Source organism: Falco naumanni, chromosome 3 (assembly GCF_017639655.2).
Source record: "Falco naumanni isolate bFalNau1 chromosome 3, bFalNau1.pat, whole genome shotgun sequence".
NCBI classification, from domain to species: domain Eukaryota; kingdom Metazoa; phylum Chordata; class Aves; order Falconiformes; family Falconidae; genus Falco; species Falco naumanni.
The window spans coordinates 97,572,811-97,594,577 of record NC_054056.1 but is presented as its reverse complement, the minus strand read 5'-3'; the positions used below and the strand labels follow the sequence as shown (position 1 = coordinate 97,594,577).

General features: G+C 42.1%; 1 protein-coding gene across 3 annotated transcripts in view; it reads left to right on the top strand.

The window, feature by feature from the left end:
- The first annotated feature begins 5,475 nt into the window (after positions 1 to 5,475).
- Positions 5,476 to 21,767, top strand: part of SYBU (syntabulin) — a 41,653-nt gene continuing 25,361 nt past the window's right edge. Inside the window, exons 1-3 of one of the 3 annotated variants that reach the window (XM_040586269.1) lie at positions 5,476 to 5,634; positions 5,831 to 6,017; positions 19,663 to 19,860. In XM_040586269.1, the coding sequence (XP_040442203.1) occupies positions 5,608 to 5,634; positions 5,831 to 6,017; positions 19,663 to 19,860 (412 nt within the window). In that variant the 5' untranslated portion in view covers positions 5,476 to 5,607. The remainder of the gene's footprint in view (positions 5,635 to 5,830; positions 6,018 to 19,662; positions 19,861 to 21,767) is intronic. The other 2 variants (XM_040586271.1, XM_040586270.1) reach the window with 2 other exon arrangements.

Below are 21,767 nucleotides of genomic sequence, written 5' to 3'. Positions count from 1 at the left end.
TGTTGCCAGAGTCCCAAATGAATTATTCTCTTATTTTGCCCAATTAACACAAAGCAGTGCTTCCCTTTTGCCCTTTTCTGTATATTAAAATTATATTCATATTCTTCTCATCTTTCTCTCATGTTCCAGTATTTTTAAAAGATAATGAGAGAATTTTTCAGGTACTTGTCTGAAGACTTCTAACATAAAATATTGCTACGAAAATAGTTATCACCAGTTGGTGGGTTTTTTAGCGTTCACGAAATGTTTGAGTGAGATCTGCTGATATGTTACACAACCCATCTGAACAGAAAAACAGGATCAATGCATCTGATAAACAAACTAGAAGGTGTTACTCTCCTTCAGGAACTGGAACTCATTTGAACTAGTTAGAATGGAGATCATAGAATCATAAAATGGTTGGAAGGGACCTTTAAAGACTATCTAGTCCAACCCCACTGCCATGGGCAGGGACATCTTTCACTAGATCAGGTTGGCCAAAGCCCCATTCAGCCTGACTCTGAACACTTCCAAAGATGGGACATCCACAGCTTCTCAGAGCGGCCTGATCACATGTCTCATGACTGTAATCATAAAAAAATTTTTCCTTATGTCCAGTGTAAACCCTCTTTTAATTTAAAATTATGCCCCCTGTCCTGTCACTACAGACCTTCCTAAAAAGTCTCTATCTTTCTTTAATAAAAACCTTTTATATATTGAAATGCCACAATAAGGTCTCCCCAGAGCCTTCTCTTCTCCAGGCTGAACAACGTCAACTCTCTCAGCCTCTTTTCATAGGAGAGGTGCTCTAGCCCTCTGATTATCTTTGTGGCCCTTCTCTGGACTCAATCCAACAGGTCCATGTCTTTGCCATGGGTGCAGTACTCCAGGTGGGGTCTCACCAGAGCAGAGTAGAGAGGGAGCATCACCTGCCTCAACCTCCTGGCCATGCTTCTTTTGATGCATCCCAGGATATGGTTGGCTTTCTCGGCTGAAAACACACATTGTTAGTTCATGTACAGTTTTTCATCCACCAGTATCTCCAAGTCTTTCTCCGCAGGGCTGCTATCAATCTATCCACCCGGCAGTCTGCAGTGGTACTGGGGATTGCCCTGACTCAGGTGCAGGGCTTTGCACTTGGATTTTAATTTTATTGCACTTCTGGTTTCTAAAGCAGAAAAAATGTCTGTTTTCCATCAGTCGTTCAAAATAACAGATGTACAAGTAGAATTCGTAAGTATGAAATCCATACATATGATAGTCATTGAATACTTATATGTTTCGCATTTTTTTCTCTATTTTTGCATTTATATGAATGTGTTTATCTGATTTTTCATCTATAAACTTTATGGAAAATCATTTTGAGTCTGACATTTTATATTTATCTGTAATCTTATAATTCTCCAAGTTCCAATTTCTCCACCATTTCTATCTGTCCTATCCTTACTAATATACCAATATACATGATTGCAAATGAACAGTCCTGTATACTTGGCAATGCTTTTTCACTGTAATTGCTCACCTGTACATTAATCACTTGGTTGCGAAGTAGATGTTTAAAGAAGATCTCCACGTCAATTATTTCTAATATTGACAATTCACAGTGTTTTCTTCATTTTCTCCAGCTTCATGTGCTTTCACAAGCTTCCTAACATTTATCCATTTCCAAACTCTGAAAACCTAACGTCAACATCATTCTCATGTTTCAGGTGGGAAAAAAAATATCAAAGCATCATAGACCTCAGCTGGCAAAGTACAGATGCTCTATAGGTCATGGACAAAAGCATTACCAGCTATGTGCCTGCATTAATGAAATCATGTAGTATCAGGATTACAGGGCCCAGCTCTGCCCTCTGCCCCATTCAGCTTTTCCTTTGACCTCAGGGAGAGATGTGATTCAAAAACAAAACCTGGCCTATGGTCCTGAAGCAGTATAAGGTATTGTCTGCACTCCACTGACCTGTGAAAGCCCAGTGCCAAACCTAAAAGAAAAATTCAGCCACCTGAAATTGAATTTAGGCAGATTTAGGCACCAAAACTCCCCAATTCAAAATAATTTTGCAGGAAAGCCACCCAACCCCAATGAATATAAGGTCAGAAAATGCCTCTCTGGTTTTAACCCCAAATGTTCACAAGTGCTTTCAGTGTTATAAAAACTTGGAACAGTCCTGATCTGAGCAATAAGCCAGTCTGGTTTTGAACCAGCATCCTACAGCCCATAAACTGAGTTCAGAAGCCATGCCACTTCCCCACAAAATCAAATTTTGCAAGTATACAGAACTGCCAAATGATGACAGATGACAGCATAAAATTAGCGAAGGTGCATGTGGTGACTATTTATTTAGAATTCATTCACCTAAGGCAGGAATCATTGTTCAGACTTTTAATTATTACACCAAAAATAAAAAAATAAAAAATAAAAAAAAGAAAATGACAGATTCAAGTTCCACACCTTTTGCCACCTGGGGAGGAGACTACAGCCTCCGACTTCCTAGAAGTCCCGCTTTCTTCCACTCTGTTGATGGACTGATCAAAAGTAAAGTGAGTTAGGAGTGGAAGCCTTTTTGCTGAAACTGAACTACTGCACAGAAAAGAAGGAAAATTCATGGAATCAGAAAGGCAGTATGTATTTGTACCACAGAGAAGGTCTCAACTGAGATTTGGTCTCTGCTGGCAGTATGAATAAACCTCTTGTGCTGAAGGGTGCAAAGGTACCATTGTGTGTACTGCTGAGCTCTAACTGATTCTCTCCTGGATACGGTATTTTTTTCACTTGTTCTTCTGAAGTGCCTGATTCCGAACAGAGGTATTTGGGTCCTTAATTAGGATGCTGAGACCTTTACTCCATTGCCGTACCACTGTTACTCTGACGGCTCATGAGCAAGAATACTACACTGCAAGAAAACAAACTGGAAAACAGCATTTGCAGATGTCTAGAAACAATGTACCATCAGATGGAACAAATAAACTTACAAAACCAAATTGCACAGAAAGCTTTGCAAAAACATCAGCTGAAGCTTTTCTCTTAGCAGTTCAGATGTGGAAGCAACAATGCACTGAGTTCCTTGCATCTGTGCTAAAGGACACAACTAACTGCTGGCTAGCAAAACTCTGCCGGATTAGAATCCCATTCCCCTCCCACTGAGAAAGTTCAGAGATAGCACAGAACAGAAGCAGACGTAACAGCAAAACGTACTCCATGGCCAGCTATAATTCACCCCTCCTTCTCTCCCTTGCAACTTTTTCTGGAGGAGCACTCCATCTGAGTGAAAATCTTAGTAGCAAAGCCTGGAATAAAAACTGCTTCCACGTACCTTGCTCCCCTTTCAGCAAAGCATAAGGTCTAACCCAAGGGGCTGGCTTGGTGCCCAGCTTCCCCTGGCAGCTCCTGGAGTCCAGGCGCTTCTGCTGAATCTGCAGCCCTCTGTGGCTTCCTGGAGAGCTGTTATTTTTCAGGAGGGAGTAGAGCAAGAAAAAGCCTAAGAAGATGTTGTGTTCTGTAGGTTTTCTCAGGCCCTTACGAATGTATGATATTTTTCCTTTGCACAAAAAATACAGATTTGTTCAGAGTTACGTCCTGGTTATGAAAATTAGTTGTATAGGTAATACAGCAATAGTGCTGGTTTGTAAAAGACATCAAGAGGAGGTAAGAGTGGTATCACATGATCATGTCAAGTATGTGTTCCTCCCAGTACTGATGATTAACTAGTGCACATTAAAAATATTTTAATAAGCTGAAAAGTGGATTATTTCCTCAATATTTAAGATATACATGGACTGTAAGGGTAAAAAAAAAAATGTTTGCTTGAAAGTTAATGATTGGTTTATGATTTATGATAAGGCTATAAATCTCTATGCAAAGAGAAGAGGAGATGAAAGGGAATCACATCCCATTATGAATCCTCAGGCAGCCTGAAGACTTCACTTTTCATATCTTGTTTCTTAGCAAAGCAAAAATTTGAGCTTGAAATGGAAAAAAGATAAAGCAGGCTCCGACAATTGGATCATCATCATCAACTCTCGAGCTGAGTTACTATGGCAATGGCAGCACTGCTGCACAGCTTCTTCTCACTCTTTCTACCAGTACAACAGCTTTGTAAATGTACATGGGAAATTTCCACCACACACATGCAATGCGTGGCTCACAGAAGCCGCCTACGGTCTCAGGTGCCCTGGTATCTACTGAAAGGAAGAGGAAATTTGTGTGATTAAAATGTTCAATTTGCAATTTTCCATTTTCCATGGAAACAGACTTGGAGCAGTATGGAAAGGTCCAGGATTCTTTCTGCTCTTTTGTGCCTCAGAAAGGTGTATTCCAGTGCTTAGAAGATATCTTATAAGCACACTGAGCTTTTAATACATGAATTTTAAGCTTTATTTTCAGCTCACTTATATCTCACTTCTCTGAATTATAGATGCCTTGACACTGCCAGGGGAGGATGGTATCATCTTTTGGCAGAGCATAGCTTGGAGCTCTACATAAGTAATGGATCTAATCCTGATGCCAGGTTAATAAATTAGTAATTATAAGTCTTTGTATATGCAACAATCAGTGTGTCAGTACTCACCAGTGTCCCCTTTCCTCTTTGAGGACTAGGTGAATGCATCACCTTTCCTATTACTGATGGTATGTTCTCTGCACTGCTCATAAAAGACACATTTGCTCTTAATTATTTTTGAGACAGTATTTAATATTTATGCTCTAATAGCAAACAGAAGTTCCCAACAGGGATTGAGGCCCTTTGCAGGAAGCACACATGCAAAGGAAATCTTTGCCCAAAAATACTGTTGCTGAAAGCACAGCTCCTGCAAGCTCATGAACTCCTGTTCATGAATCTTAAATGAGCTTCATACCGAGAATTTCATCATCCTCTTTGTAGAAAAGAGGCCTGTTTCACCCACTGCGTAGATACACATATAGCCCAGATCACAGTCCTACTAATAAATGCACGTCTTTATAAGCACACCTGCTCTGGGGAGCAGGTGAACAAGGTTAGCATGTGTGCATTAATCAATAAGGGGAGTCAACAACAATTACCACAATTAAAGGTAAGGGAGGCAATACAGTAATTATACTATGCAGTGTGTTGCCTGAGAATCGAGTAAGTTTTTAGGTCTCCACATGTTCCATAAAACGCTGTCATCCAGTAATAAAGAGCAGAGAACATCTGACGCATTTTGCTATTTATACAGCTATATACATCCATCATATTAGCACCGGTAACATCTGTCCGCCGTTCAGTACCTGGCTTGGTGCCCCAGCGTGAAACCTGTAACACCGCACACGCGTATTTTTAGCGTGTTTATGCTCCTTCTGCGACCGGGGGGCAGGGGGCTGGTTCCCCGGGGCAGCCCACCGCCGGGGGTTGTCGGGGGGATGCGGCCGGATCCCGGGGATGCGGAGCCGGGGCGGGAGGATGCGACCCCGTCCCCGCACCTGCTCGGCGCCCCCGGGGCGGGCGGAGGCGGCGGCACCACGTGTCGGGGCGGGGAGCGGCGGCGGGGCCGGGCCGGGCTCCGCCACCCCCAGCGCCGCAGCGGCAGCAGCGGCAGCAGCAAGGCGGGCGTAGCGCATCCCTCCGGCCCATGCCAGGTGCCCCTCCTCGGCTGCGCGGCGACTGAGGAGCCATGGGGCCCCTGCGGGAGAGCAGCAAGGTGAGGGGATGGGGATGGAGGGGGGCGGCAGGGATGGCTGCGGGGACCGAGGAGGGCAGGCAAACCCCGGCTCCCCCCCCCGCCCCTGGAGGGGCGGGGGGGGGGGGACCGGGGTTTGCCTGCCCCTGCCTCGAAGGTGGAAGGAGGAGGGCGCATCCGAGGGGGCCTTAACATCAAGGTGCCCCTTCCCGAGCAGGAGCAGAAGACGCAGCTGGAGAAGGAGGTGTCCCGCAGCCGCATCCCCCGCCTGGTCCTGCGGCCGCAGCAGAAGGTATCCCCCGCTTCCGAGTCGCCCTTTTCGGAGGAGGAGAGCCGGGAATTCAACCCGCCCAGTTCCTCCGGGGGTTCCGCCAGGACCGTCAGCAGTAACAGCTTCTGCTCAGGTATGGCAGACAGATATCTCCCCCGGCCCAGCCCTGCCCCTGGGGGTCATGGGGGGGGGTCCCACCACGCCGAGCCCTGAGGCTCCGCGGTCAGCCCCCGGACGCAGCATCCCTGTATTGGGCTTGCGTCAGCATCCTGCTTTGCAGATGAAGAAGGGCAACCATTGATTTTTCCAGGGAAATCCAGTATCTGTTCTTTTAATACATGTCCGTAAGCGACACCAGATGTTTCCATTTCAAGTTCAGCTATCCGCTGCTAAAAAGCTGGTGGTTTTACTGCAGCACAAGAGTTGCCTTAAAAAGAAAGATTTGCCTTAAAAACTGCAGCATGGGTTTGAGGCATTTTGAAAAGCCCGTAATCAAAGGGTCTGTTGAACAGGGGAGCTGCTATTACGGGTATCAGACACAGGTCAGATACTGCAGTTCCTTTTGGTTCTGTGACGATGATCTCTGTGCATGAATCAGAACAAAATATGCAGGTGAAGTTTTCACTGTCATATTGAATTGAGTTCTGTTTATTTGAGAATTCAGGCCACTCCTGAGAAGCATGTTGGCAGATGTGAGCTGCACATGATGTCTTCTCGACAGAGAGGGCAACGGCTGGGTGATACATCAGAAGTAAATTACTACTCCCCAACTGTAGACCACAAAAGTGTCACTTGCTTTTCAAAATAAGTATATGCCTTTATGTCGGGGACAACTTGAAACCAGATTTCTTTATATTAAATATTTGTTCTGTGTTGAGTGTAGCACAATTTAAGTGCCTCAGATAGCAGTGAATGACTCAGATACCTACTAGTGGTGACTAACCTTTTAATTCAAACTCTTCACTACGTATGACATCATGCACTTGGATAACAGCACTGAGGGTCGCATCATGAACACCTTGGGCTCTCTATGTGTGTGGTAATATGGAAGATATTTTGGTGACTAAACATTTGTTTTTAATGGCATTTTGGAGAGCATAACATTGTCTAACTAAAAATCTGAATTATTACAAGTATTTTTGTAATAGTGAATATCAGAGCACGTTCCTAAACTTCCTTTTTGTTTATTCATAAAGTATTCCAGTTACCAAAGATTTTCCTGGGAACAGCCAGAAACGCTCATATTTATCTCTGTCCTCACTACAGTGGATCAGATTATTTTTTTTTCCAATTCTTTTAAGGAAAAGCAGTCTATTGGACATTGTGTACAAGAATGGTCAGTTTTCCTAGATGAGAAACACAATAGCTGTGTTTGAGTCTTGCTTGGATGGATTTTGCAATTCAGGCACAGCGGAATGATCTATTTGGTTATTGTTTAATGAACAATGCAGAGCATTAAGCAAACAACATACTGTTGTAAGAATGCTGAAGTCTTTTTCCCATGCCTTTGGGATCACTCTACCTTATCTGCTTGAGTTTGCGTGTTACAAAGAAGTAAAATCTTTTGAAGTTTTCTAGAAATATATTATTTTTATGATCTCTCCCAAATGGCTCCTTTTTATCCTGACTTTTTTTTTTCCCTGTGTGTTGACAAGCCTTTCATCCTGGTTGCTGACATTCCTTTTTATATCTTTTGGGTTTATACCATGTTCTTCAGATCTGCTCAACGCAGAGCTGCCAAATACCCTTGCTGTCCCACTGCACTATATATAAGCTGCCTTGAGTCTCAGCAGAGCTTTGTATTTACTCTGGGTGTGTCTGATCTTACGGCTTGATAGTTTTGAGGTGCCTTTCACAGAGATATTCAAGAGAGTGATGGTGGTCTCTTAACCTGCCTCTTATGCACAACTTCTTGTGTTTTTATTTCCTTTACTCATCAGTTATTCTTCCATGAATGCTGCGTTGATTTAGTTTGATTTTTTCCCATACTGAGAGCTTTGTGCTTCTCCAGCTGCCTGCAGCACCCATACAGGTATGCGCTACTCAGTTGAACCGCTGGGAGTCATCAAACCTTATGCAGCCAAGGATCAGCCAAGGCACTGCCCTCCATCCCAGTATGTGCGTTTGTTGTTGATAGGTTCAATGGGTTTTTCACTGTGCTGCAGGTATGACAACAGTCACTGACTTGACTTCCTCATTCCCTGACATTGCTTCCCTTTCTTCTAATTACGATCCTTCTTTATCATAGATAAAATTGAATCTTAGATTGAAATTCCCCAGTGGCTGCAGGTTCCTGTTTCTGGGGAGGGGTTGGCAAAGAACTGTGTGGAGAGGTGAGTGGAGGGGCTGCAGCCCCTAACGACTCTCCTGGTGCTTCATCTTAATTGAGAATTGGCATGTGCAGAAAGTGGATTTAAAATTAGCAATAAATTTGGAAAGGATGAGCAGATGAATAGTATTAATAGTAGTGTGATGCAGTATGAAAAAGCTCATGAGTGTTTGGATAAATGTATTTTTTGTAACTTCTTTGTAGCATTAAACTCCAAAAGGTTCTTGATAAGCAGCAGACAGTGTGAACTGACCCCTGGAATAATTCCTTTCCTCTTTACCTTTCTCTTGACAAGTTGCTCTCTACCTGTCTTCCTTTATCATTGACACCAAGTGGTCATAATGGGTGGATTTATTTTTCCCCCAGCAGAAATTATTTCCTCGTTTCCTCATCCATTTAAATAAGTATTTCCTGGTTGATTCCCTAGAGCTTCTGAGGTTGTCCATTTTCTCTGTGTGCTTACAACGGTCACAACATATAAGTGAAAGCTTGGGTTTCTTCTTGCACTCTAAATGAGAGCAGCAGGGTCTTCTAGGTATCATTAATGTTGGTTTAGGTAGGGGGAGCCTTTGGGAACCATGGCATTGCTGTGAGCATGGTGGCAACAGCAAAAAATACCACTTGGCAACAGATAAGAGGCCCTGTGTCTTAATGCTTAATTTCTTTTAAAGAAGTTGTTAGTTCTGGCTAAGTTTTAAATTTATGCGATCAGCTCCTTCTTTGTCTTATGTGATTTCATCAGACTCACTTGATGAGGCTGGTCAGTTATTTGCAATTGACTTTGTCAGTTTTGCTTTGTAAGTCCATATGAAACATGGCGAGACTGTTAGTTTTGCCTGTGATATTCCTGATGAAATGTGTTTTTAATACGCTTTGTTTCTGCCAAGTGAACGTGAATGCTCTCTGGATGTTGTGTAGGCAAGCTGAGCCTTTGTGTCAGTATTCACCATGCACAACCCTTCCTTAAAAATCTTACCGCATCTGGGGTCCTGTTTGTCATTTGTTATGGGAACACTTCTCTTCCTTCAGCCACTGCCCTTCTTTGGCTTGGATGTCAGCCACGGAACTCGTGTGATGTCAAACGATGAAAAAGCATTCTCCCAGAAACTTCGTCTGGCTCAACTGCTACTGAGTGTTTGCACGAATCATGCGTGTTTTCCTCATAAGTTGCACTTGGTTGTGAAGTGGCTGCACACACTTACCTTGTCAGTTGGGTGGATAGTGCAATCTTAAACATCGTGAACAAATCATCTGCTCAGGGGTCCCTGGCAGAGTGGCTGCTGGGCTGCCTTTGGTAAGTCCATTTACAGGGTTTGCCTTGTAAGAAAGAAGATACTTAGGGTGGGGCATTATCCTTGATTTTTGTGTGCATGTCCTTTGATACCAAGCTAGTTGTATATTGGGTCGAAGGCAGCCTGGCCATGCTAAGCTCAGTAACAGTCAGTTAACTTTACATTTTAAAAGGAAGTTAATTTGGTTTTTACTTTTTTCTGGTTTCTGCCTCTGAATAGCTTTTTAAATTTCTCCTTATGAATAGGAAATTATTGCCCCCTTTATAATGATGCCCAAGCTTTCCTTCAGCCTTTCTTCAAGGGCCAGCTGCCTGAATTTCTGCAGGTAATGCAGCGGCACTTTGTTAACTGAGATGCAGCTTTGCAGGAAGCACTTGGGCATTTAATAATTGATTCAGCAAAAGACTCTGTGAGCCAGAGGACCTGTTTCATGCCCTTAGCAAACAATTTCTCCTTCCTCAGGTTTACCTGCAAATCACCTCTTTAACTAGAATGCATAGTACTATGGGCCACTGAAAACCAGTAGTGTCTCTGTACATGAATGATTGTGACTCACTTCAACAAAGTTTTCAAAAATAGGAGTTGAAGCTTCTTTTTTTGCTTTTCCTTTCGAATGTCAAGATCTGGGTTCAATGCTTATTTTGTAAACTTCTCTTTTAAAACAGTAAAAAAGATTTTTTTAAAATCTTGTTGTTTAAATGCATGACACAATAAATATACAATCATGGAATCATAAAAACATTTAGGTTGGAAAAGACCTTTAAGATCATAGAGTCCAACCATTAACCCAGCACTGCCAAGTCTGCCACTAAACCATGTCCCTAAGTGCCACATCTGTGTGTCTTTTAAATACCTCCAGGAACACTGACTCAACCACTTCCCTGGGCAGCCTGTTCCAGTGCTTGACAAAATTTTTCCTAATATGCAATCTAACCCTCCCTGGCAGAATTTGAGGCTGCTTCCTCTTGTCCTGTTGCTTGTTACTTGGGAGAAGAGGCCAACACTCGTGTGCCACCGTACTGCGGCTGCACTGTAAAGCCCTGGCATATGGACCCTGCAGCAGGAGTCTCAATGTTACTGTTCCCCACTCACTTGCCCCTGTGCACAGTCCCCTTGAACTCAGAGATTGTTTTCCAGTTGGCCCAGCTGTCCATGGATGGTGGGGCTGAGTTCGTAGTGCATGTATCAAAAAAAGCATGTAGGCTTTAGGCAGGCTTATTAAAGTCCATGTGAATGTGTGGCTCGTATTGCTAGCCACAGACAAGAAGAAAAGGGTTGTACGGGTGTTACTGGACAAAAAGCTGCACCTTTTCACACTCGGGTAAATAATTTCTTCACTAGAGCATTGAAGTAGTTTGTATTGTAAATCAGTTAGCCTTGGAGGCTACACTATTGAAGCGTGTCTACTTAAATATCTATTTCTGAATGGAAAAAGATAGAGGAAAACGTATTTTCAGTATTTTAACAAGTCAACAGATTGAGGCCAGAGAGTGAATGTAAATTACTGAAAATAATTACTCCTATTATCTGTGTGTGCGTGTGTGCATATACATGTATGTACATATATATGTATTATTATGGAAACAGAGAGTTCTTCCATTCTTCTTTCTTGTTATATGAAGAAGTATTTTGTTTAAGTAGTTCCTTACTGGTTTATTTGTATTTTTTTAGTCTGCATTAATGAATCAAAGAGATATCTTAAAAGTGCTCAAATATGTGATGCTGAAAGTTAGCTTCTCTTTCCTGCAGTCCTTGATGCTATGCTTTTCACAGCCTTTTGCCATTTTTTAAAACTTCAGGAGGTCTTTTCCAGTGCACTTGTTTGCAGCACTCTCTAAGGCAGTCGAGTAATCACTGTGATGTTAATTTACAGAAACGCTGAAACAAAATCTGCTTTCAAAAATGCATCTATGGCCTTTGCATAAGGGTGACACTGGTGACACGCTTCCTTTTCTCACTGCTGCTTCCCTGGAGAATTTCCTGCTGGGCTGCCTTATGTGCAATAATTTATTATTGCTTCATATTGTTAACCACCAGTTCTGTTTCTGTGGTGCAGAGATCTGTTCCAAACACGGAAATGAGAAAAGCACCTAGGTACTAATGAGCAAAGTTTACTCATTCCTCAGTTTTGGGACTTTCACTGTGTCCTTTTCAACTTCACTATTTATTCCCTCTTGGTAAGTAACAATCCTTTTGTTCCTGTGCCGCACAACAACATCTGGAAGCCAAACTATTTGACCTTTTGAATGTTTGTTGTCACCTTTTTATGTATCTGTCAGCACTGTGAACCTTTAAAGCCTGACCTAGAGCCTCCTGAGGTCAGCAGAAGAGTTCCCGTTCTCTTTGGCACATTTTGGATGGTGTCCTGAGAACAGGCAGTACTTCATCCTTTCTAGTGCCCTGTTTATTGCAGCTTGCTGTGTACTATGGACTGAATTCTAAACTATATTGTGTCATTTCTTCGCCACCAATGTGTAATCTAATACTTTTGGATTTAAGTGCTTTTCATGCAATTTTCTATCAAGTTGAATATTGTCATGCATATTGAAGAGTGTCACAATGTGTAGCAGGAATGAAACTTTAATCAGAAGTCTTTGATTTATTTTGTATTAAAAGATAATCTTGATGTTTTAAAAGAAATTCTACATGACTTGTTTTAACCCTACATTTAAAGGATTAATATATGTCCTTGAAATTTTGGAAGAGTGTTTTGATGTGTATCTATCACCAAATATAGTGAGTGGGTTCTGTGGTGATGCTAAGTGCCAGTCTGGGCTTGGGGACAGTTTAAAAAGAGACAAAAATGTATAAAATATATATGTATATTTATGCATATATGATAGAATATATGTAGTTTCCTTCCATTAGAAGATAAAATGTGCAACCTTATGAAGTGATTGTTGAAGCTGTGAGGTTCACAGTGGTTTGCTGTCAGCCACGGAGGCAGAGCTATATGCGAACAAAGGAGTATAATATGTTGTACCATTTGAGGAAGAGCTACAAACTTCTGTGTTGTCTGTTGAAGGTATTTAGTTCCAAAAATGGTACTTCAAAATTAGATAGAATACTTATAATTTCTTCCTTTGCTGCATAATGGAATTAAACACATAGAAACACACACAGAGAAACCCATCTATATATACACATATATTTCACATAATGTTAACATTAAATGGGTAATATTTCTAATACTGGATGTAATCAAGGCTCTCCCACCTGAGGTAGCAACAGTGAAGCCTACTAAAGTGCTTAAAAAACCCTACTGAACAACAAGATTCTCCTTTGTCTCTTTTTCAGACACTTTCTTGTCCTCACCTTTAATTAAAATTTTACTTTAAAATTTTCAAATAGGGTTCTGTTCTTTGTCATCTTAAGCCCCTTGTCCAATCCCTTGTCCCATCCCTTATCTGTGATGTGACATCAAAGCTTTATGAGCTGTGCTATTCCTAGTACTCTCAGTGCTCTCCTAGTAACGGTATTATTTTTGCTGATATTTTTGCTAGTAAGCCTTTATGCAATTGTTCTACAATACTAATACCATTAGCGGTGCGATACACGTAATGACAAAGCCAGTAAGCCACAATGACATAGTTCTTTTTACAGATGGTTTCCCAGAACTCATGTTGGTCCTGCTTGTTAGTGAGATGTTCAAATAGAAGGAAGATTAGTAGATTTGCTGCCAAAGTCAATTAAAATTTGGTGCTTCAATGTAGCTTAGCTGTTGTTCAGTCAGATGTCAAGAGCAGATACCTTTAAGGACATGTTGATGAGAAATACTGCATTGTAAAAGATGCCTGAACCGTAGGAGTGGACCAGTGCATCTTTTTTCTTCTTCCCCTCCCTCTTCTACCTAATCTGAGCTGTCACCATTCATACCATGCTGTGGATGAGCAGAAGACCTCTTACTGAATTCAGTGAGCAACTTCCATACTAAATTTTCAGTAGTGACAGTTAGTGGTCAGCCTGTGGAGTGTGATGGAAGCAAGGTCATAGGGGCTGGTGAGGAGCAGGTGTAAAAGTTACCTGTACATTAATGATAGGAACCTCAGCAACGAACAAAAGGAGTTGAAGATGTTTAGTTTTGATTTTGCTTACCTCGCTACTTGGTTAGATTTTATGACTACAACATTAAAATCAATAGTTCCAGTTTGAAAGACTGACTGGGGAAAACAGGGTGGTTCCCAGCTGTGGAATATCTAAAAAATGTAAAAGAAAAGTATGATCTTTAAGCATGTCGGTTGTGCAGGACCTTTGGAGATCATTTCATGCAGCCTCCTGTTTGAAGCACGACTGTTTCCAGCACTGTCACATCAGCCATGGCTTTCTCTATCCGAGTCTAGAAAACCTTCAGGGACAAGAGTTTGCACAGCATCTCTAGGTGACCTCGGGGAGCGGTGGAGCTGCCAGCCTGCCTTCATTCACAGGCAAAATGGAGCGTAGTTAATTCGAGTTCTGTCTGCAGAGACATGGAGATTAAATGTGGAATTAATTTGCTTAGCGGGATTTTGTATAAGTATGCCTCCTCTCTTTTCCTGACAGGGCTATAGTTTTTGTTGCTCTTCTGCTCTGGTTTAGTGTGCTTAACTCCTGGTAAGACACTTGCCTCATAAGCACATAATATTCTCATGAATTTTATTGAATACCAACCCAAACCAATCTTAAAATAGCTGTAAAATGAGTTTAGAGTTCATCAAAAGGACCTAAACCAGTAGCACTTTTAGGACTCCACTTTTACTAAAGTTAACTAATGATTACTTTTTTCCGCAGTCTGTGTGATTTTGCAGGTTTTCAGGCGACAAATTGATAATAGCAAATTACTAACCTCATAAACTACATAAAATCAGCTATTGGAATGGCTGCAGTAAAAATGAAATTGTTTAGTACAAACAGGAGCTGAGGAGAATATTCACATTCTTGCTTTAAGCTGTGCTCCCTAAATCATTGCTGGGCAGGTGAGGGTACCTCCAGAGGGCCAGTCAGTGTCGTGATGAGGTAGGAGTTGGACTCCTACCTGTTGAAAGCCTCATGGTGTGGGTGTGAATATGCTCCACTTCTGCCTTTCTATGTGTACTACTCATTTTGTACCATTAGGTTTCATCCTGCTGCTTTTATGGTGTTACCTGGCTGTTCCAGAACGATACTGTGGATCTCCTATCAGCAATGTTTTCTGACTGGGTGGAGAGCCCTTACACCTCACTGCTTCAGCTGTCCAAATCAGAACGGTGGTTGTGCTTATCCATGGAGAGAGGTGAGATCCTCCAGACAGTGACTCAGAGGAGTGGGATGACTTAGCCTGAATTAGGTTGTCGTTCTGACTCACTTTCCAGGGGAGCTTCTTTCTCTCCATTTAATACAGCAAGAGCCTTACAGGTGGAAGCTAGATGATGTATTCCCTTTCATGTCTGTCAGCAACTTTCATTAATACATAAAACACCCCTGTGCTACAAGACTGGTGATGAAAAGAAGACCAAAGAAACATGTAGGGGGTTAAAAAATGTGGAGCGGATGGGCAGATTGGGAGGTTCTCCTAAAAAAAAAAAATCTGAAATGCCCTTGGTGGTACCCTCACCATCAATAACCAGCTCACAGTGCACCATCCTGGCAAAGCCATGGTTACCCAGACTGACAGATCCTGGGATGAATAGAAAGGGAACCTTCAGGTAAAAGTCAGGAAACTTGTTTTGCCTTGGTACACTGAATATTTAAAAGTTCATTAGAGGTCCATGTTTAATTCTGGAATCCACATTTGTTAGTAGAAATGCAGAGTATGTACAGCCTGAACGTTGGTCAGGGGAACCTTAAGAAATGGAAGTGGGACAGTGGAATAGGGGTCAGGTGGTGGGGGTGGACAGTTCAGATTCATAAAAGTGCATAGCTCAATCTGGCAGCTGGGAGGGAAAGTATAAATAAGTCAGCAGTTCCTCAGCAAGAGCATCATTAATTATTTTGATTCACTATATAAGGAGGTTGTATATTTGGTATTTCTTGAAGCCTTTAGGAAAAGGCAGTATTTTTCTAAAGGAGGTTCTGAGACATGTTCCAGTGAAACTTTTAAAGCCTCCGTGCCCAGAAAATGAGAGAAAATCAAGTCACAATGTATGGCCTTAAAGTCTACGAGAACAACGTTTTTGTCAGTTGTTAAGAGTATTACTATCTTTAACACTGTTGTTTATACTTTACTATTTGAAAGCTGGTTAGTGCATGCAGATGTCAGAGTGCTCTGAGCAGCTTTCCCAGTTGTTTGTTCAAGGAGAGCCTGCCCCGTGCTCGGCTTTGAAACTTGGCAGGCACGCCTGGTCTGGGAGAGGGGCTGGACACAGAGCTTCAGTGATGAAATCCGGCTGATGTTCAAAGGGAAAACCTACTCCCAGAACACTCTGAGGCAGCCAATGTGATAAAAGACACCATGAATATGGCTAAGAAAGCAGTGAAAGTTGTGTGTAATAAATTTACGTTTTTCCCTCTTGTGCAAGTAAATAATACAGATGACATCAGTAGTATGGGCATTCACAGCTATTTGCCAGCTTTCTCTCTTCCATCTCCCTGATGCTCACGTGCCTGAGAAGCTGAATCAGGTCTGTCTATATTCCTGAGAAGTCTGGACCTGAAATCCTTACTGGGGCAAAACTCTTGCTGAGTTACAGGACTGAATCCTTAACTGACCTTGCTGAAAACTACATTCACACCACGTCTCCAGCAGAAAGTGAATCCCATTGTGGGCTCATCTGCTCCGGCTACCCCATTGCCTACTTTGGAGATAGATTCCTTATCGTGGCCCATTTCTGGGCAGATGAAGGTCACCTCCTTCTGTCAGAGCTGTCAGCAGGTTTTTGGAGGAGCCTGCAGGTCTGCAGGAAATACTGAGCCCAGCTGCCGCAAAGGCATCCTTCCTCTGGTGAGTGAGATGCAGAGGTGGTTGCTGCAGCAGTGAGCGGGGCAGACAGTCGGGCTGTCTGTGGGATGGAGGGGGCATCCCCTGGATGTGCAGTCAGGGTCCACAGGGTGGTGTGCTGCTCATCTGTGGGTAGTTCACCTGCAAAATTAAATACAATTAAATAGCATGTTAAGGCTTCGGTAGCAGGGAAGAATGAAGATAAGTGCAAGCAATTTGGTTTGCACTGAGCAGTTGGATGGAACCTCAGTGCTCACCAGGACTTCTCCTTGTGCCAGAACAGTGAGTTGCAGATCTGGTGGGAGGTGGATCCCCTCAGTGTACAGCAAAGCTTTGTTTGCATTTGGTCATGAGCACCAGTATTTTGTATGCAGCTGTTCTGCTCTGTGGTAGTAAACATTTTGACTTCAAAAGGCTGACACAGAAAAATGTTTCTCTGCAGCTTGCCCTAGATTTGGAAAATTTATAATTTTGTTCACATTTCTGGCTAATACTAGGTAGAAGGAGTAGAAGTTATACATTACATTAAAAATAACAAACGAATAGAGGAGAGAGAGTACAATAAAATCATTAATTTACTTCAGCTCGAGTGGGAATGCTTACCTGGTTATTGGTGTGTCTAAAGGTCACAGGGGATATGAGTGGAGAACAGCTGTTCTTCTTTGTGTCAGGCTCATTTGTTCCTTTAATAAATGCCCCATTGCAATGAAAGCTGAAGTCCTTAAGGGATGACATGAGGATATGTAGATATGACATAAACTGATCATATAGTGTCACCAGTGTGGTATCAGAGGTAATGGTGCGGGGATGGTAATTAAAGTATTTTTTAAATGCTATTTTTGTATGCTTTCTCTAGCTAGCCTATTCCCTTATTGCAGTGAGTTTTTGGGTTTTTTAATGCCCTAATTCTTAACGCTTTTAGTTTAGTTCTTTCCTTGTTTAGAGGTTCTATCAGCTCCTGAGGTTCTTCCAGGTAGCACCTCTATAGTTTTGGGAGTTATTTTTACATAAAATCTCCCATATAAAACACATCTGTGAGGTGTGCAAAACCTGTGCAGATCTTACAATGATTTTATTGGTGGAGAGACAGAGTAAATGGTTGTTTCTTTTCTTTTTTTTAAAAAAAACAAAAACAAAAACCACAATGTTTTGAAATGAATGCCACATAGAGAAACATCTAAACAATTAAAAGTAAACTGCATGAACCTTAACTTTTTCCTGAATATATTTGATTATAAATGTTTGTGTGCTTCCAAAGAGAAGATGCTTTGGATATAGCTGAAGGAGCTGCTTAAATGCAATTCAGTAACTGACTCAGCTGTGCAGATCCACTGCCCTGTAGGTAGCATTCACTCGCCCTGCAGAACAGACTCTGAACCCCTGAGAAAAGGAAAGGGGCGCTGGTCTGGGAGGAAATTGCTGCCTTCTCTCTTCTGTGCCTTGAGTTATATTGCAATGTTGATGGAAATGGAAAGGACAAAAAGTAAACTAAAATCATGTGAACAACAATCCTGCTTTAGTCAGGATGAATGTGGGGATGGGCTGAAAAACTTATTAGTGGGTTTCGCTTTCCTGGTATATTTCTAGGGACTAATTCTGCGTTGCAGAAGGCAGCAGTGTGATGGCAAAAGGCTTGTAGGATTACTTGAGCTGATCTGAAGGAATGAAATATGATTAAACTGGATTAGGTTATTTGCACCATTACTGCCCTTTGTGCCTTGGGAGGTAATTCTGGCAGAAGGCTAGGCTGCCCTCGCGGCTTGGCATCATGTCTGGCACTTCGCAGGAGCCTGGGCAGCAGCACTTCAGGCTGCTGTTAAGTGCTAATGCATGTAACATGCCTTGGACAGTCAACACCTAGAGGTACTTTGCTCAGCATTGGAGGCAGGACATGGAGAAATGAGAAGCAGAACATCGGAACAAATAGGTGAGGGCAGAGTAATTGGCCAGGCATGAAGGAAAACTGGTTCACAGAAAAGCATGAGGTTCTTCTACTGTACTGGGGGAGCAGTAGTTAACACTAGCAAAAGCTTCTCTTTCCTGCAGAAGGCAGGCAGGTGGGTAGGGGGTTAGATAGTTGTGGGGTACCCCTTTTGTCTCATAAATGCACAGTCACATACTGACTTTTTAAACAATCTGCCCATGCAAAGCTCATTGCAGGATCAGACCTGACGTGTATTACAAACAGGGTGGAAGCGGTAAGTGCAATATGGTCATGCAAATTATTTGGCTCAGTTACAGGTACCTCTGAGTTTCGTGTTAGGTAAAGATAATGCACTGGGAGAAGAGGGCAATTGCATAATGAAGATGGCAATTTTCATTTTGTCCTGGGAAAGAGCAAACAATTACATTTCTCCAGGAGAGTAAATATTCGAGGTTTCCCCGTGTCAGATTAGCCTGTTTGGTTTTGTTGTGTATCTCTAAAACCACCATGACTTTTAGGGGAGCTGTGATTACTCAAGATTACAGGAGATGTGACTAGATGAAGGGGATGCTTAATATGTGGATTGCACCTGGTCTCAGACTTCTTGCTTTGCATTTAATTGTTAAGAGCTGGAGTGTTTGTATTCCTGGAGGCCAGGAACGCAGGTCTGTTCCCGAGGTGACTGCTGATGCCATGAAGCGCTGGTGTGGCCTCAGAGGAATTTGGCTTTAAACAAAAGCAGTCTGTGCATAACACACCCTCTTCAGAACGAGGTACCTCACAGCCACTTGTCAAGAATGGAAGAGCTCTGTGATTGTGGTTGCTTTAAAAGGAAAAACAATTTTGAGAAACCTTTATTAATTCCAGTTAAATGGCAGTCCTGACTTTGTGCGTATGGACTGTAGGTCGTTCTCTTTTTGTTCAGATAAAAATATATCTGGAAGGAGAGCACGAGGCCCATGCTTGCTTTTCATCTCGTGTGCACTACACAAGCCATCTTTCTGTCTTATATGCAATCCTTCATGCTGTAATGTTCCCTAGCCTAGCTAAGCCAGAATTTATTCTAGATCTGAGTTTTCATTATGTAGCCCCCGCTTTTGTATTTTGTCAGACTTAGTGAAACAAGCGCTTGCCATTTTAGTCTGCCAGAAGGTATTTGGGACTTCTTCACAAAATGGGAGAAACTAGTAACTTTTCACCAGGTTTCAGAGCCAAGGTTGTGCCTATCAGGCAACTGACTGTAAACAGTTGCAGTCCAAACACTTTTTTTTTTTTTTTAATTCTGCTAACGTTCATGTTTTTATTAGTTAGAAAGTTTGATGTTTTCCCTTATCTTTTCAGATGACACTGGCTGCCCTAGTAGCCAGTCAGTATCTCCAGTTAAGACTCCTTCTGATGCTGGAAACAGCCCCATCAGTTTTTGCAATGGTAGTGATGGAGACTTCTCCAGGAAGAAATTCAGTCCAGGGACAATGAGTGAAGGGAACCCACAGCTGGCTCGATATAAGAAGGAGACAAAAGCAAGCCTTGTAAAGCCCGGTGAGTATAGTGTAGTTTCTTTCATTTCTTCAATTACACTTTCTAATTAAATAGTACATCTGTAGGTGTCTACATACATTGTTGTGCTGACTGTGATACCATTAATGCTGATAGCAAATAAAAAAAAATAAATAGCTGGGTTCTTTCTGTGGAGCCACCTGCAAAATTTGAAAACACTATCAGTATTAGTGTTTTCATGGAAATATAATTAATTGATGTCTTCACTTTCTTTTGTGAGGCTCAATGGTGATGTCAAATAACTGAAATGGATTTTATCCTCTTTCATGATAATTGCACACATATTTCACTGGCCAAAGATAAATGACTCTTACCATCAAAGCAAAGAATTATAGTCTGCTGATGCTGTTAGATTTATTGTTGGATCCTGCCTAAAGTTCACACTGCCAGGCTGTGATAGCTCTGGGATGCAACATGTCAAACTAAGGCAAGATAACAGGCAGCCTGCATGTGGGGGTTAGGCAGATTTAGAGCCCTGCTGCATTGGCTGAATCAAGAGCCTGTCTCCCAGTGCCTCAGGCAAATGGGCCACCTCAGGCCATCAACTGAAACATCACCTGCTTGTCACACGTCCAAGACTAAATATCCTGGTGTGTCATTGACTGTTTTATATATATAAATTATATATATATGTTATACATGTTTTAATGAGTAGATATAAAATATTTTTGCGATTCATGTGCAGGCAGCTCTTGATTACAGATGGTCAGGATATTTGTGCTGTTATTTAATTAATCATGGAGACAGAGAGGGTTTTGACCCTGGACAGACCCAGCAGCATGGTTTATGAGGTCAGGTACCTCCTGGCTATACTGTTTCCAGAGTCATTTTACCTCTGGAAGCAATTTAGATACTTCCATAAGGAGCCAGCTCAGATTTGACAGCACCACATTTAATCCAGAAACAGTAGAGAATCTGTTACAAAACCTCCTCACTGGCTCGGTCATTGAAAAGGCTGATTAAATCTGACTTACCACTATCCCTGCAAGTTCTTCAGCTCAGTTCATAGCACTGTGTTAGTTGAGTGTTCCCAGTCTCCCGTTGCTCTGCATAATGGATGATAGATAATGTTTTTTATCTAGTTTTGTTTTCCGTTCCATTAAAAGCAAGGAACCTAATGCAGGCAGAGTGTGGTGAATGTGCAAATGGCAGTCAAACCTGCAGCCGTGGCTACCGCAGCCATTTTGTATGTGAATATGGATGTAGCTTAGCAAAATGTGGATAAAGAATTTTTTTTTCTGCTGAAGAGTCCTATACACATGGAAAACTGTTATGCACGTTTCAATAAATTACTTCATTGTTTTCTATGGTTACACTTAGATTTACCTATAATATCAAGTCATTAGCCTTTTGCAGTAATAGTCAGAAGTCATCTTCATTTTAGTTGATGGTATGATTTCAAATCTTTGAACAGACTTAGTTTAGGTATTTAGGTATTCTTGTAGGCAGGCCATTCTGTAGCTCTGGATACCTCTGCACTGATTGATCTGTGAGGTTGGAAAACTTGTCTCAATACTTCAAGCGTATTGCTCCTGAGATCCATCAGAACTCTGAGAACAGCAACTAGGTCTGATTTACAGAGTACTTCCATGTTTCTCCTGCCAAATATGTCACCCTTTTTTGGTGGAAGGTTGTCAAAAACCACATGGTAGTCAATGTGAGAGCCAACATAGGTGAGAGACATGCTTGAATGGAGAGCGTGCCAGGGGACAGCTGGGGTTCATCTTTATCACTGTTGGCCACAGGGATTAATGTAATTCTTTCCCATTGCTATCTCTTGGCTTCAGGTAGATCCAGTCTCTTCTCCATGACCTACTTGCGCTTGAATTTCTGGTGACTAAGTCAGGAAGATCTAGCCCTTGTGCAAAGAGGAGGCATCATCATGTAGC